At 44.8% G+C, this 17547-nt stretch overlaps 1 protein-coding gene across 1 annotated transcript in view; it reads right to left on the bottom strand.

Annotated features, from left to right (window-relative positions):
- Positions 1-2697: 2697 nt before the first annotated feature.
- The window catches only part of LOC145356432 (growth factor receptor-bound protein 2), a 165894-nt gene continuing 151044 nt past the window's right edge, over positions 2698-17547 (bottom strand). Inside the window, exons 3-5 of the mRNA XM_080209154.1 lie at positions 11386-11508; positions 9260-9428; positions 2698-7047 (exon numbers count right to left, since the gene is read on the bottom strand). Of these exons, the coding sequence (XP_080065280.1) occupies positions 6862-7047; positions 9260-9428; positions 11386-11508 (478 nt within the window). The 3' untranslated portion in view covers positions 2698-6861. The remainder of the gene's footprint in view (positions 7048-9259; positions 9429-11385; positions 11509-17547) is intronic.

The raw sequence follows: 17547 nt of genomic DNA, 5'->3' as shown, positions 1-17547 counted from the left end.
GTCTTCATCAATGACATGTTGAAGGCTCCGGAGATGTTGTAGCTTCTCCGCTGAGAAAGTACTAGATGACGAAGTGTACTCTGTCAGTTGTGTCCCATGTTTGTCTTCTAAAGTGGTCTGTGTGTGTGGGTGGAGGAGAATGGACAGAGGTAGAATGTAGAAAAGGGGAAGAGGGAAGGGAAATAAAGTAGGTGGGAAAGAGTTGGGGGGGGGGGGATAGAGAGAAAAGTGGCACATCAGATGAGTTAAGCGCCATATCCTGTTCTTACGAGTGTATCTTTCAGTATCTGTAGGTGTCTGTTGCGTTGGCCTTGTGCATCTTCGGAAGGCAGTAAAGATCAACAACGCAGGAAGAATGTGGGATGAGAGCACTGATCAGTCTACTGACTTGGCGGGTGTGTTCTTTGGTCAGATCTGCAGTGTCCCTGTTCAGTTCTCGGTACACTTATGCAGTAATCCATTCTGCTCAGTATGACAGTGGCCCTTCCTTTGCCAGTTTGATGACTGTTGAGGTTGGTCTTGAATGCATGGATGGTATTGCGTCATGCTTCAATGACCTTCAGGACTTGCAAAATCTTACCAACTGTCCTGGCTTGAGACAATTCACATCACTTTAACCTGTAATTATCCCTCTCTCTACTCACACTGTTTGTACCTGGAAAGACTCGCATTCCAATCATTATCTTGCAATTGTGGATTTGTCTGTATATGCTGTGTTTGTGAAACCTCCCTTCCACTCACCTCTTGAAGCAGCAGCACTCCGAAAGCTTGTGATTCTAAATAAACCTGGCCTCGAGACTTCCTGCTGAGCCCATCCCAGTCCAACGCCAGCATCTCCACATCATTAACGCTAACATCCACAATACATAAAGCAGGGAAGTTTAGATTCAGCAGTGGGTAATTAGGCTTTGTTTACTTATTGACAGTAATCAAACAAGACATTTAACAACACCACCTCCAGCACACCTCTGCAAGTTTACCAGGGAATTCAAACATCCGCTAGTCGAACACAAAATTTAGCGGACTAATCAGACAGTCGCAAATTTAGAGGTCTCACTTCAGACACCTATTTTGTATGAAAACAAATTACTACCAGTTCTGGAATCTGAAACAGAATGCTGGGCAGGCCTGACAGCGTCAGTGGAGGGGGAATAAAGCTAATGTATTGAGTCTGGATGACCCTTCAAAGACTCGAAACGTTGGCTGTTCTCTCTCCATATTTGCTGTCAGATTTCCAGCATTTCCTGTTTTTGCACCTATTTTATATTCCTTTTGCAAGCAGATTACAGAATTCCTTCCCTATGTCCCTCTACAATAGCTTAGTTTAGAGTACAATTTGTTGTAGGTTCATTAGTTTGGATTGTCAATCAAATCATTGTTCATTAGACTCTTTGCTTGCCCACATTCCTTACAGAAATATGGGGCCCAATTCTCCCAAAAATATTCTAAGTGCAGAACAGGCGGGAAGAGTGGTGTAAATCATGGCTGTTTTTCCAGCGGTCGTGAAGACTTACTCTCTCACTGTGCACTGCAGAGGACACAATCGTGAATACCATTAAAAGCTCGGGGACGGGGCCTATTCACACCAGTCTCTGGTGGCCCCGATCTGTCAGCCTTCCATTTGCTGGCCAGCGCCTGGGACCCTTGCACTACTGCCCCTCACGGCCCACACAAGCATTCTCGGGCCAGTCCCCCCACCCCGACACAATCCTGGAGCACCACAATCTCTAGCCTCCCCCCACCCTAGCGGTGATGATTCCCTCCCCCTCCATCCCAGAACACCACAATCTCCAGCCCCCCCACCCTCTTCCCGGAGCACCACAATCTCTAGCCCCCCCACAGCGGTGATGATTCCCTCCCCCTCCATCCCTGAACACCACAATCTCTAGCCTCCCCCAACCCCTAGTAATGATGATAGTCCCCCGCCTCCCGAGCAGACCACCTGCCCCCCCCCCCCCCCAAACACTGGCCTCCCTACAGTTATATGAGGTTCAAAGCTAACATTGTGTCCCTATCCTGAGGCACAAAGAAACAAAATAAGCCGATTTACACATTGCTGAATCTCTTACCTAAAGTTCCCTAGCTTTTCTTTAGCAGGCACAACTCTAAGACCGTCTAACTGGAACATTGCTCAAACACATTGATCCAAAAATCAAAGAAACCCGTTTCAATCACATCAACATTCAGATAGGAATTCATTAACAAACATATTACAATACTGAGTCCAGCTTAATGACCTTTTTCCTTCCTGAAGACAGTGTAGAAGGACGGAGGCACAAAATTTTACTTTATTTGTACTTGGATGTCAAAACCAGCATTTATTGCCTATCCCTCAGTGCCACTGAGGTTCCCTCGTCAGAATGCTGCAGTGGATATGGTGTCAGTTCTCCCACCGTGCTGTTGGGGAGTTCCAGGATGTTGACAGCAACATTGAATTTTATCACCAATCCTTCAAAGTCAGAAAGGCACGTGACCGGAAGAAAAATTGAAGGTGGTAATGTTCAAGTGTCTGCTGCCTTTGTCCTTTTTGATATAGTTTTGAAAGATGCTGATGGAGAAGCTTTAGCAAGTTGTTGTGGTGCATCTGTAGATGGTGCACACTGCTTGCCACTGCATACTAATAATAGGAGTGAATCTTTGTGGTCGAAGGTGGTGAAGAAGAGGAGTAAAAAATACCAAAAGAAACAGTCACATTACTTCATGAAGAATACACAGCATTTTATTATTCACAGTTAATGTCTACCTACCAAATGCATTGAGAATCAAGGGATAAGTACACAGGCCTTTCCATTTTAACATTGATTTTTTAATATATACATGAAATGTCTGCAAGGCTTATGATATACACCAATTCAAAAAAGTAAACAATCAAATGGTCCAGGTGCCAAACACTCTTCCACACAGTTCAATAGATTAGGTGACAGTGTGCAGAGGAAAGCTCAAACTCGCTCATCTCATCATTTCTAAGCATTTTCTCTGTGTAAGGCAGAACTTAAACAAATGAAAACTGGACTCCAAGAACCAAAACACCATTTCTGAACAAACTGCAGTGTAGTCAAACCTCCTGGCAGCCAGTACTGCCTGAACCCTGACTCCAAAGGATGGCTGGCTCCCCAGCCAGTGATCAGATGTCTGACTAGTTGGTAGGGCAGCTCCAAGCATTCACCCTCCTCCTCATACAGTTCTTCAGTGCGACAATCAGTCAACCATCTGTCTCTGCTGTTTTCTATCCCAAACTTTTCCCACTCCACAAACTGTGACCGGCAGTAAGCGTATCTTACCAAATGTTGCGAGAATCTATCGCTGTATAACACTGGGATACAGTATTGGTGGGGACACCAGGAACACAGCCAATTTGCTGGATTTGAAGGGAAGAGTTTAGATCACACAAAGTGCTTTATGCAATATTGAAGTATATTGACTGATGAGCATTTTTTCTTCTCCCTGGATATTTGAAGCAGACTCCACTAACCAAGACCAGAGTGTTGAATGTTGCGTTGGACAAAGTTCAGGCAGCTAAAAAATTAAATATTCACATGCACAGAACTCTGTTTGACATCAGTGTTTGTACTTCCACCATTGGTTAGAATGCTTGGTAAAACCCATTTCAAGTTACAGGCTGGGGAACAAAATGCTTGCTATTATAAACACACAGTGCCGGCATTAATCACTCTCAGATAGCCATACCAGATGCAGCATTGGATTGTGAGGATGTTTCATGGATAATTTTCTGTATTAAGTCACATTGCCCAAAGTCTGTTGCGACTTTACATCCTTTTAGGATCAGTTCAGGGCAATCTGAACCCAATTCCCCAAGTGAAAAGACAGAATAATGGACCCACTTCATGGATTTAATGCACAGCTGTTATTAGTCAGGTCCAAGCATATCACAACACTGGTGCTCAGACTAAATCACCCAGGACTCGACCAGTGGTTTCAGTCCCACTCACCACCACTATAAACAATGCCAACTATTGTCTGTGCTTCCACAAATTATGTTTGAGAAACGAGAGATATGGTATCATGTCCGCTCCCAATTCCCTGCTGAATAATACAGCAATCGCCACCTCCCTTCAAGAATAAGTAATATGCTGACCACATGTATGCACACAAGCAAGAGACCAGGCAGGTGCTCAGCCAGGTGTCTTCTTGCCCATGCCCATACATGCTGTTTCTAGTAGGGCACATCAGCAAAACCAAACAAAAATTGAACTGCAATAAACAGACAATCTGCAATTCATTACATACCAATGTCAACAAACGACATTGTTTACAGGAGTGACAAGCAACATATACAACAGTTAACCACACAGGAACCTACATTATATTATACCAGGACATGGATGGGAAGTTGGCTTTCATTACCACCAATCTTGCTTTGAGGTCAGTGTCAATGAGCATCCAGCCCTCACTGCCTTTGGTGAATTCTGTTAGCCTCTTGGCACTGTGAATTGTTAACCATCTGCAGAAGGTTCTGAGGAATCTGTCACCATCATTAGCTTCTTGATCTGAAGACTTCAGATATCAATCACCACCCTGTAGGTGTGGAGATGCATTTACCATTAATAATCCTATCTGGATGGGCTGAAGGGCCATAGCTGTACCCTATAGGTACTAACTTCCACCTGTTTCTTATTCAGTGGATATTTTCAGTAGTGGTGCCAGACTTGTACTGAATCACAACTCTGGCCAATGCCTTTTCTCTGGGCTGAAACATTCTGGTACTGATCTATCCTCCAATCCTGATCTTTCTATTCATATTTCTTGCACATCTCATGTTGAAAGCTTGACACCAGTCCGTGTGATCCATTGCCAAAAGGTTTATTTGGTCGTAAACACTGTTCTGAAAGCTAGTGGCGTTTACTACCAAATAAACCTGTTGGACTTGAACCTGGTGTTGTGAGACTTCTTACAGTATTTACCCCAGTCCAATGCTGGCATCTCCACGTCATCCATTGCCAACACAGGCATTTGGCTGAAACATGTTAAACGAATGAATTGCCCAATTCTCCTGGCCATCACTCCACCCCACCACTCAACTACGGCAAGATACTCCTCTGCTGCCAGGCATTCACCCAGTTGGCAATTGCGAGGCTGCTTGAATCAGATGCTGGGTGGTTGCTGGCATCCTGAATCTGTGGTCATTGGTGTGATGAAGCTTGGACACCGCACTACCTGGACAGCGGAAGTGAATTGTGCAGACAGTCAAGAACATCCAAGGCCCCAGAACAGCACGATTGCAAATCACAGTGCCTTTGGCAAAGAGTAACTGGGCTGGGGTCACCATTGCAAGCAGTGGTAAAAGACATTGTATCCACGGAACTACAGCAACTGACCAGGCCTGAACAGCAACAACTTGTCATCTTGATTCAGTTCCAACTATAACCTGCATGATCTGTCAGAGAGGCATGGGCCCACTTTCAGTTAAAGCAAAAAAGCCAAAGAAATGGATTAATTATTAGAGTGCTCAGTTGTGATAGAAACCAGCAACGTAGGCCCGGGAGGGGGGGCAGGGGTGGTGGTGGTCGTTTAGGAAAAGCAGCGGATTGCCTTAAACATGTTTCACTAATTAGAATATATCTCAGTTATGTCATCAGATAATGTTCAGTTCAAAATAAAAATCAAACTCATGTTCCAGGGTGTGCAGGGTGAAACAACGCATGTAACAGCATCTCACTGCTGCTTCATATCAATATATATCTGGCTGGACCGAGTTTAAAAAAAACTGCGAGAACGTGACTGATAATGGAGAAAAGAGTACTGGTTACCGGGCCTCAGCATCGCAAACGGGGCCACAGCGAGAACACACAACAGGAATTCAGTGAGAGGCTGAGGAGTCATCCCCATAGCTGCCTTCAGGATGCACTTACACAGCCCTGTTTCAGTGCTACCAAGGATTTGACTCACAAGCACATCCCTGACACAGAGTTAATCCACAAGAGCGGTTCTATCACTCACAGCCCTAATTTGCAAGAGGAAACAAAGAGGACAGAGGGCCGCCTGGCAGCAAACGAGCACAGAATACAAAAACCAGCTCTGGATTCTCCTTGTCCAATCTGACATTCAAATCCTATCACCCAGCATGGGATAGATGTCCAGTGGTTCCTCAGTGTGAATGCCCATCTCTGAACTAACCACAGCTCACATCTAGCGAGGTGAATTGGAGATAAGTTACCAGCCAGGGTCTGCACTGGTATCGAACAAAAACAAACAGAAAATTAAAAGGCACTATGAAGAGAAAATTCAGAAAGTGCTCAGCCACACACCTTTTAGACCATAAGAACCCAACCTTCAGTATAAGCTCCTAGAACATGCTGCTGATAAAAGCCCTCAAGTTATTCTGTAAAATTACAAGTCATCTTGACAATTTATACATGATTCCTATAGCTGCTAGCTGCTAAAGGAAACTTTAGGTTTATTTCCAAGGACAAGCTAAATTAACATAATTTATACAAAACAAGAGAGGAGAAAAATAAAGCAGGAATTCTGAGTCTGAAACACACAAGGCCGAGAATGATTTTTTTTCCTTTTAAAAAGACCCCAAGGCAAGGACTGTTACTAATCTCTAGTCTGTGTTACATCTCTGATAAGATTATCCAATATTTGCATAGAAAAAAAATCATTTAAATTCTACAACAGGATAAAAGAAATGGAATTATAACCCATGCACAGACTGACAGGGGGAGAGAAGAAGAGGGGTTGGGTTGGGAGAAGCAGCTCCAGAAACCGAGTGGTGAAACCACTCATTTTCTGTTCCCCTTCCCATAGAATTGGTTTTGGCGCTCTAGTTTGAAGTTCCACACAGACTGCGGAGTTCACGGAGGAGCCGCGACTGTTTTCAGGTGTTAACACTGCTGTCCATCAGATGTTCCTGTTGACTGGGGTGACGTAATTGCGAGGAAACATGCCCGACTGCCCGTGGCAACTGCCCTTCCACCAATTGGGGTCTGAGTTGTCGAGAACCTGGATGAAGTCACCGCGACGGAATCCGAGTTCACCTTCCTCCTGGGGATCAAAGTCGAAGAGTGCCTGCACGTACGTGGGTTGCTGTTAGAAACAGAGACACAGTTAACCAGATGGTTAGGCAGGATGTGTTTCAGCCCAGGCAGCTATCTCAGGTATGCTGAGAAGGAAAAGTTGTGCCTCAGTGAGTTACTTTTGCACCCAATTCTGTGATTTGAGATCCCCACTTCTCTTGTGGGCCACTGGGACCCACAGCAAACAAAGTCAAAGGGGCCAAACTTCTGTCAAGAGCCTTGCAGATACCAGGCTCAACCACCTTGCTATTCCACTCTCTAGTGCACAATACACTGTGCTTCCAAACCCTTCCAGAATGACTTCTGTTGAAACCAGTTGCTTTCAGTTGGTAGTTACTGGGGAGAGAAAAGCAGATACAAATCCTTGCAGTCACTTGGGAAAGGAATTCCTTTTCACAATGCATTATTGTGTTCAAAATAGAAAGAGATGTTAGCAATAAATACTTCCAGGATAGGCACAGCATGGATTAGATGTAGATTAAAACTCCTTCTACAAATTCCATTCAACAATTCTGGGGCTGGTACAACACTGATTGGCTATAAAAGCTCCCTCCATAATACCCAATGACTCCACATTGACAATGTTAGGTCAAACACTTGCAGCGCAGGTACAGCTCCCTGTATAAACTGTTCCATCAAATGCTCTCAGGTTAGGTACAGCAAGGATTTCCCTGGTCTCATCCATGTATTTTAGAAGTACTCAGAAGTATGCTCCCTACTGGGCCAATGTAACAGTTTGCATTTCTCACCAGTTATCCCTTGCGCACCGAATTGGGAGTGCCAAAACCAATTGCATGTAGTACTCAAAGCCTGGACTGGATCTAAAGCCAGGTATCAGAGATGAAAACTGTCTTAATGGAGGAAGGGATACAAAGTGGTTTAGGGATAAAATTCCTGAGCTTAGGTCCCAGGCATGCTGCCAATGGTGGAAGATTAAAATAGGGGATTGTCCAAGAGGCCAGAAGTGGGGGAGATTGCATTGGATTTGAGGTCTGGAGGAGCTGACAGAGTTAGGGATGGATTTGAACACAAGAATGAAATGTTAAAATAATTGCATTACATTTCCTCATCCTCTTCTCTAAGTCAGACATATCCTAAATCTCACTTCAAAATCCTTGTTTTAACTATCCCAGGAACAGAAGCTAGTGTATAAGTGTTCAGGATTTCATTTCAGCCTCCATTCAGTACATTGAGGGTATGATAATCTCCACTTTGATAAAAAAAATTCCTCACATTTTACTCCTTTTCCGCTGAAAGGTAAAACATTACAATTTTCCTGGGTGGATTGGCTATGTACCTTAGAAATATTTTTGTTACAACTGTGAGGACAGCAGGAAAGCTCATTAGATAGGCGAATGATGTTTTGTGGCTGCAATTGTCGCTCTGAGCCCATTATTGCAGTGGTTATTGTTTGTAAGCTGCAACTAGAATCATAGAACCCTACAGTGCAGAAAGAGGCCCCTCGGCCCATCGAGTCTGCACCAAACACAATCCCACCAGGCCCCACCCCCATATCCCTACATATTATACCCACTAATCCCTCTAACCTACACATCCTTGGACACTAAGGGGCAATTTCTTAGCACAGCCAATCAGCTTAACCCGCACATCTTTGGACTGTGGGAGGAAACCGGAGCACCCGGAGGAAACCCATGCAGACACGAGAAGAATGTGCAAACTCCACACAGACAGTGACCTGAGCCGGGAATCGAACCCAGGACCTGTGAAGCAGCAGTGCTAACCACTGTGCTACCGTGCTGCCCTAACTGTGAGCTATTACGAGGGCTCTTATGACTGAACCACACGTCTGACCTCAAAGTCTGGTGTAATCCTTCTCCATCTTAGCTTCTTAATTCCCAGCTTCATAATGCTCAGCTTTTGGGACTGTCTGACCCTAAGGAGCCAAAAGTCCACACTAGGCAATTGAAGACACAGTTGCCCATCTCACCAGCTTAACCAAAGAGCCCATTCCATTGTCAATATTGACAAGCTGCTGAAGCTAAGGGCAGGACTGTGGGGAGAGGGGGTAATGACACGATGAAATTGATGAAATGTTGGAAGCTGAAACAGCTTGACCCAAGTTTGTGGAATAGTCCAAGCTGTGAAACATTCTGTTAGAAAACAAGTCAACTGAAAATTTACAACCAGACCCATACAGCTGCATTGAAAAGCCAGCTCTTTAAAATTTGCTTCCTTCCCTGACAGTGCAGTTGCTTTCTCACCTGTGGAACCTGTTCAATATCACGCAGGAAGATCTGTTGGTTTCGTGACACAGATGTGGATCTGTGATAGTCCACCAATTCATTCAGAGAGTTAAACTTTACTACCCACAGGAAGTACTTCCCTGCTCCATCACGCAGTACTTTAAAATGCTGCACATCATTCCCAAACCTGCAACAAACATAGAAAGGGCATTTAGCACAGTAATTTCACAATGTAAACTACATTCAGACCTTTAGTCCTTTTCTGCTCCTCTCTCAAAGGGATAGCTGCATCCAGATGGACTGGCCACCCTTCAGTACCAGGCCAAGTAGCAAATCTTCACACAGGAGATGGCAGCTGCAAGGCTACTTAACCATGGGGAGCATCACAACTGTCCTCATCTGGCCTGTTGGCACTCCACTCCCTTGAAGTTGCTGGGTTTGATCAGCCTTAGCCAAGAAGCGTGAGCCCAATGTAGCTCTTTTCACTGCTGCTCCAGCTTGTGTTTCATCGTTCAATCCCCTTATTATTGGGACTTTTATCTCAGCTAAATTCTGCACTTAAACATTTTCTTGTAGGCCATACAGCTGCCAGTACTGCTCTCACAGTTGGGGAGCAGCAGTGAGCTGCAGTTAGGAACTGCAGGCCTAATACCCCAAAACCTACATGCCCAGATTTGTCTGCAGAAATACAAGGTTAAAATTCCTACGATTTGTGTAGTTAGTTTGCAGATTTGAGTCTGCAATACTCCTGATTCTGCAGGGGGAGTTCCGTTTTAGCTGCAGAATACTATGAATGATTCAAATGCTCAAATTTGGGGGGAGGGAGAGTTTGGTTAGGAAGGGACACCTTCAGCTTTTTAAAATGAAATGAAAGACAAAACATCAGGGCAATTGTATTTGCCCCACTTCCATACACATGAAAAAAATCTTTGGCCCCAGAAAGCTGGCTCTCCGCAGACAGGCTGAGGCTGTCTCATCCATCATGTACCTCTTGCCAATGACTCCAAAACCATGTCCCTGTGAAAAGCCGAGTGTCCCAGGATTTGATTTGATTTATTGTCACATGTATTGGGATTCTGTGAAATGTATTCTTTCTCGTGCGCTATACAAAGCATACTGTGCATAGAGAAGGAAAGGAGAGAGTGCAGAATGTAGTGTTACAGTCACAGCTAGGGTGTAGAGAAAGATCAATTTGATGCGAGGTAGGTCCATTCAAAAGTCTGACAGCAGCAAGGAAGAAGTTATTGACTTGGTTGGCACATGTCGTCAGACTTTTGCATCGTTTTCCCCCCGACAGTAGAAGGTGGAAGAGAGAATGTCTGGGGTGCATGGGGTCCTTAATTATGTTGGCTGCTTTTCCGAAGCAGTGAGAAGTGTAGACAGAGTCAATGGATATGGGAGGCTGGTTTGTGAGATGGATTGGGCTTTGTTAGGCTTGGGCTGCTTCCCACTGTGCGTAAGGAACTGTTACCCACCCTAAGGGTGAAAACCCGCAGGGTATATTTAGAAGCAGTAATAAGGAGACTTCACTTCTTTCAAGTGTTGTCACAGAATTGTCCCATACCCAGCTTAACCTAACTGCTTCTGCCAAGTAAATCCAAATTCTCTCTTTAATCAGATAGCAGCGTGTGATAGGAGAGCAGAATCCCAAATCCAGTCCCACTGAAAATGCTCCAATCCATTTTCACATCTTTATTCAATAAGCACTCAGAATGAGAGCAGCTGCCTCTTTGCACAGCTATGAATTAATGCATAAAATTAGATTTTGAGGCTCAATGCCAAGAGGCTATTTCCCCTGTTGGAGATTCCAGAACTTGGTTGCATAGTCTAAGGGTAAGGGACCTGCCATTTAGGACTGAGATGGAGAGAGATTTCTTCCCTCAGAATTGTAAATCTCAAACAAACAGCTGTTGATGCTCAATCAGTAAATTCAAGATCAAGGTCAGGTGGCTTTGGGCTGGGTATGGCAGGTAGATGGCATGGAGGTAGATGTTCAGATATATTGGTATTGAGACACAAAGCAGACACAGGGGCCAAGTGTTCAAGTTGTTAGAAGGCACTGTGCAGATGAGTGTGTCATCCAGTACAGCGTGGGAAAAAGGGGGAACTCTCTTCCTGGACTTTTGCTACCTGCTGATACTCACTTGACTGAGAGTGAGAAATCTCCAGGTGCACTTTCACTTTCCCGGATCAGGAAAGCTCCATCGTGCCTCTGTTTGCTGAGTAGCTCCTCTGCTTTTGCTCTGGAGATTTTCCCAAAGAACCATCTGGAAAAAAAAACAGGGACAAGTTATTTGGTGCCCAGTCCAGTGGTAAATGCCACATTAGGAGGTGCAGGTACTCACATGCCTCTCACCAAAATGATCACAATTAAGTATATTTATATTGCAATCTTAATATAGCAAAACACACCAGTGCTTCAGAGGCACGGCTGAGAGAAAATAATTGGCTAAGAATGGAGGCATTGAGATAGGTGGCCAGCAGCTTGAGGTTTTAAAGAACAATTTAAATAGGAAGAAGGGGAAGTAAAGGGATTTAGAGAGTCAAATGGAGTACTTAATGTCCAGACAGGTGAAGGCACTGGAAATGCAAGACGATTACACCTATGGGACACACAACAGCACTCGCCAAGACTCCTTTGACAGCACCTTCCAATTCACAATCATTACCACCTAGAAGGAAAAGAGGTCAGCAAACACACGAGCACACCATCAAGCCCCCATCACACTTCCCTTGTGCATAATCTCAAAAGTTGGTTTGCAGCAGGTAATTAAGAAGGTAAATGGAATTTTGTCCTTCATTGCTAGAGGGACGGAGTTTAAAAACAGGGAGCTGTATAAGATGCTGGTGAGGCCATACCTGGAGTTCTTTGTATAGTTTGGTCTCCTTACTTCAGAAAGGCACTGGAGGGGGTACAAAGGAGATTCATTCAATTGATTCCAGAGTTGAGAGGGTTGGCTAATGAGGAGAGACTAAGTAGACTGGGGCTATACTCATTGGAATTCAGAAGAATGAGGGGAGATCTTAGAGAAACATAAAATTATGAAGGGAATAGATACAATAGAAGCAGAGAGGTTGCTTCCACTGGCAGGTGAAACTAGAACTAGGGGACATAGCCTCAAAATAAGGGGGAGCAGATTTAGGGCAGAGTTGAGATGGAACTTCTTCATCCAAAAGGTTGTGAATCTGTGGAATTCCCTGCCCAGTGAAGCAGTTAAGGCTACCTCATTGAATGTTTTTAAGGCAAAGATAAGGGGAGGCGATGGCCCCGTGGTATTATCGCTCGACTATTAACGCAGAAACCCAGATAATGTTCTGGGCACCTGGGTTCGAAACCAGCCATGGCAGATGGTGGAATTTGAATTCAATAAATAAAAAAAATACATGGAATTAAAGTCTACTGATGACCATGAAACAATTATTGATTATTGGAAAAACCCAATGTCCTTTAGGGAAGGAAATCTGCCGTCCTTACCCGGTCTGGCCTACATGTGACTCCAGAGCCGTAGCAATGTGATTGACTCTCAGCTGCTCTCTGAAATGGCTTAGCAAACCACTCAGTTGTAACAATCGCTACAAAGTCTCAAAGAAAATAAACCACATGGCATTGACCTGTACACCGGAAAATACAACAATAAAGAGCCTGTCGACCCAAAGTCCTCCTTACTAACATCTGGGAGCCAGTGCCAAAATTGGGAGAGTTGTCTCACAGACTAGTCAAGCAACAGCCTGACAGTCATTCTCTTGGAATCAAATCTTACAGATAACACCCCAGACACCACCATTACCATCCCTGGATATGTCCCGTCCCACTGGCAGGACAGACCCAGCGGAGGTGATGGCACACTCTATACAGTCAGGAGGGAGTTGCTCTAAGAGTCCTTATCATCAACTCCGGACTCCACGAAGTCTCATGGCTTCAGGTTAAACATGGACAAGGAAGCCTCTTACCATGTACCATCCTCCTTCAGCTGATGAATCAGTATTCCTTCCTGTTGAAGGACATGGAGGAAGCACTGAAGGTGGTAAGGACGTAAAATGTACTCTGGGTGGGGGATTTCAATGTCCACCACCAAGAGTGGCTCAGCAGCAGCACCATTGATCAAATTGGTCAGGTCCTAAAGAATATAACTGCTAGATTGGATCAGCAGCAGGTGGTGAAGGAATCAACAAGAGGAAAAAATATACTTGACCTCATCCTTACCAATCTGCTGGCTGCAGATATTGCTGTCCATGACAGTATCGGTAAGAGTGACCACCGCACAGTCCTTATGGAAGTAAAGTCCCGCCTTCACATTGAAAATAACCTCTATTGTGTTGTGTGGCACTATCACTGTGCTAAATGGGACAGACTTCGAACTGATCTAGCAACTCAAGACTGGGCATCCATGAAGGACTGTGGTCCATCAACAGGAGCAGAATTGTACTCCAGCACAATCTGTAATCTCGTGGCCTGACACATACCCCACTCAACCATTACCATCAAGCCAGGGGATCAACCTTGGTTTAATGGAGTGCAGGACAGCATGTGAGGAGCAGCACCAGGCATATCTAAAAATGAGGTGTCAACTTGAAGCTACCAAACAGGACTACCTGCATGCCAAACAGCAAAAACAGCAAGTGATAACAGAGCTAAATGATCTCACAACTGACGGATCAGATCTAAGTTCTGCAGTCATTCCACATCCAGTTGTGAATGGCGGAGGACAATTAAACAACTCACTGGGGGAGGAGGCTCCACAAATATCCACATCCTAAATGATAGCGAAGCCCAGCACATCAGTGCAAAAGATAAGACTGAAATATTTGTAGCAATCTTCAGCCAGAAGTACAGACTGGATGATCCTTCTCAGCCTCCAGTGGTCCCCAGTATCTCAGACATCAGTCTCCAGCCAATTCGATTCACTGCACGTGACATCAAGAAACGGTTGGAGGCATTGGATACTGCATAGGCACTGGACTCCGATAACATTCCAGTAATAGTACTGAAAACTTCCCGCTCCCCTAGACAAGCTCTTTCAGCACAGTTACAACAGTAGCATCAACCCAAAGTGGAAAATTGCCCAGGTGTGCCCTGTACACAAAAAGCAGGATAAATCCAACCTGCTCAATTACCGCCCAGTCTACTCTCGATCGCAGTAAAGTGATGGAAGGGGTCATCAACGGCGCTGTCAAGCAACACCTGCTCAGTGACACCCAATTTGGGTTTCGCCAGGGTCACTCAGCTCGACCTCATTACAGCCTTGGCTCAAAAGACAGACAAAAGAGCTGAAGGCGAGAGTGACAGCCTTTGACTTCAAGGATGCATTCGAGTGAGTGTGGCATCAAGGAGCCCCAGCGAAACTGGAATCAAAGGGTATCAGGGACAAATTCTCTGCTGGTTGGAGTCATACCTGGCACATAGAAAGATGGTTGTGATTGTGGAGGGTCAGTCATCACAGCTTCGGGATGTCTCTGCAGGAGTCCCTCAGGATAGTGTCCTAGACACTAGGGATCCATATCCCTTAATATTTTTAATATGTAGAAAACTTTCAATCTCAATCTCAACAACTGAGCTTCCACAACCCTCTGGGACCAATTCCAAAAAGATTCACATCCTCTTCACTGAAGAAATTCATTCTCTGTCCTAAATGACCTGTCCCTTATTCTGGGTCTCTTGGGTCTCGACACAGCAGCCAGGGGAACCATCCTTCCTGCATCTACCCTGTGGAACCCTGTAAGAATTTCATGTTTGAATGAGATTACTTCTCATTCTTCTAAATTCCAGATAAAGGCCTGGTCTATTTAAATTGTTCATCATAGTTCATCCCTCCATCCCACTGTGCAGTCAATATCTCCCCCACAGCAAAGGGGACCAGGGAGCATGATCATCCTCAGTGCCAACAGTAACTGCTCCAGGGTTAGTCACAGCTCACCTACTTACTCTGGGAGGCCAGCCAGAAGGAAAATCTTGTCACTGAATTAATCAGTGCAGTATAATTAACATATATTCTTTATCCACGGAGCATTACGGGTAACACAACAGTGCCACCAACTGATTAACTTAACTGTGAAGCACTGACATCAAAACAAAGCTAGGCTCCTCAATCTAAATGGCTGTCCAATAAGAACAGGAACTGCACAAGCTACAACTGAAAAGATCCTCCTGCCTATGACAACACTGCGGTTAAAAATACACATTTTACAACTTGTGAAGAATCCTCTTGTGAAGCTATATTTACTGAGCTGATTAGTTTAATCAGCTGTCACTCTAATTTTCCCCATAGCAAGTTACTGGGAATGAACAAGTGGTGTACACAGCAATCCTAACATTCTTTTATTGAGAATCATGATTTAAACAAATGCATACCACTGAAGGAAGATGTTGCATTGATCTAGCACCTTTCACCACCACAGGCTCTCAAATCACTTTACACACTAAATAAATTTAAGGTTCAGTCATGATTGCAATGTTTTTGGCAGCCAATTTATCTACAGCAAGACTGCAGTGTGATAAATAGCATTTTCACAGAATCCCTACAGTGCAGGTGGTGACCATTTGGCCCATCCAGCCTGCACCAACCACAATCCCACCCAGGCTCTACCACTGTAATGCCACATATTTATCCTGCTATTCCCCTGACATAAGGGGCAATTTAGGATAGCTAATCTACACACCTTTCAACTGTGGGAGGAAACTGAATACCTGGAGGAAACTCACGCAGGCATGGGAAGAACGTGCAAACTCCATGCAGTAACCCAAGGCCGGAATTGAACTCAGGGCCCTAGCACTGTGAAGCAACTATGCTAACCACAGCGCCACCGTTTTAGTTTTAAATAATGATTGAGCAATAAGACACTGGGGCAACCACCCCTGCTCAGTGTGCCCAGAGCACTGATAGGAACAGGAGACATCAACAGGATCTCTCGACTCTGGGAACCAGTTGATCCATCTCCAGAATGCACGAGTGATTAACCTCGGCACCCCCTCAGAGTTTGGATCCTCCACTTAACCCACATTCACACAACTCTGCAACCTCGTGCATAAAAATATGCTGCGCTCATATCTCTGTAACCGTCACACATCTACTACCCACTCCTTTAAAACAACACAAATTAATCCCAAATCAAGTGAATCATTTTCACACGTGAAAAGATTTAACTACAAAGGAAATGCTCCGATAGGTAGTTGGAAGTAGTTTCTCATGACACCCGCAGATCCCTTTTTTTGGGTTTCTAAGTTGCAGGTTCCCATTTCCTCTCGAGTTACTGTACAGATTGGCAGCTGTCAAGAACTGAGGTACAAATCTGTCACAGACACCAGAACAAAGAAAATTACAGCACAGGAACAGGCCCTCCAAGTCTGCACCAACCATGCTGCCCGACTGAACTAAAACCTCTTACCCTTCTAGGGACCATATCCCTCCATTCCCATCCTATTCATGTATTTGTTAAGACGCCCCTTAAAACTCATTATCGTGCCTGCTTCCGCGACCTCCCCGGCAACGAGTTCCAGGCATCCACTACCCTCTGTGTAAAAAACTTGCCTTGTACATCTCCTTTAAATCTTGTCCCTCATACATTAAATCTACGCCCTCTAGTAATCGACTCTTACACCGTGGGGAAAAAGTTTCTGACTATCCACTCTGTCCATGCCCCTCAATCTTATAGGCTTCTATCAGGTCGCCTCTCAACCTCTGTTGTTCCAGTGAGAACAAACAAAGTTTCTTCAACCTCTCCGCATAGCTCATACCAGGCAACATTCTGGTAAATATTTTCTGTACCCTCTCCAAATTACTCTACCACTACTGCCAACACTGATTGCAAGCACTGTAACGTGTGACTACACACACTCAATTAATGCTGTCAGTATTTTGCCTTAGATCACTACCCGGTAGTTTTAATTAGGCAATATAAGCAACTTCCAGATGGAGTGAGTGGAGTAGAAGGAGGAAACAGAGATGGCGAATTCTCAGAATAAGAGCCAGTCTGAACTGAGCTGTGGCCTTGGCGCGAGCGCTGCATGGTTCTGGGCTCAAGAAGGAGTGTGCACAAGCTATGTCCCTCTTGATTGCTACTCAGTGATCCATTATATCTAGGCAGTCCATTGGCTGGTTAATTTAACCAGGTTACTGGGCACCTTCTAATTGGATATGGGGGTCAGGCACATTTACAAAGGGCAGAGGATGGAATCAGGCACACTGAGCCACTCCCACAGTGGAATAATCTGCTCATTCTCACTACCAGAGGGCTGTGGAACTGTATCAGTGAATAATCTTTATTAGAATCAGGGAGTCAGTAAGAACAGTAGAGGGCAGGGCAAGGGG

Source organism: Carcharhinus amblyrhynchos, chromosome 21, assembly GCF_965287045.1.
Source record: "Carcharhinus amblyrhynchos chromosome 21, sCarAmb.v2.hapA, whole genome shotgun sequence".
NCBI classification, from domain to species: domain Eukaryota; kingdom Metazoa; phylum Chordata; class Chondrichthyes; order Carcharhiniformes; family Carcharhinidae; genus Carcharhinus; species Carcharhinus amblyrhynchos.
The sequence above is the reverse complement of the archived record's forward strand: the minus strand, read 5'-3'. Positions and strand labels throughout refer to the sequence as shown.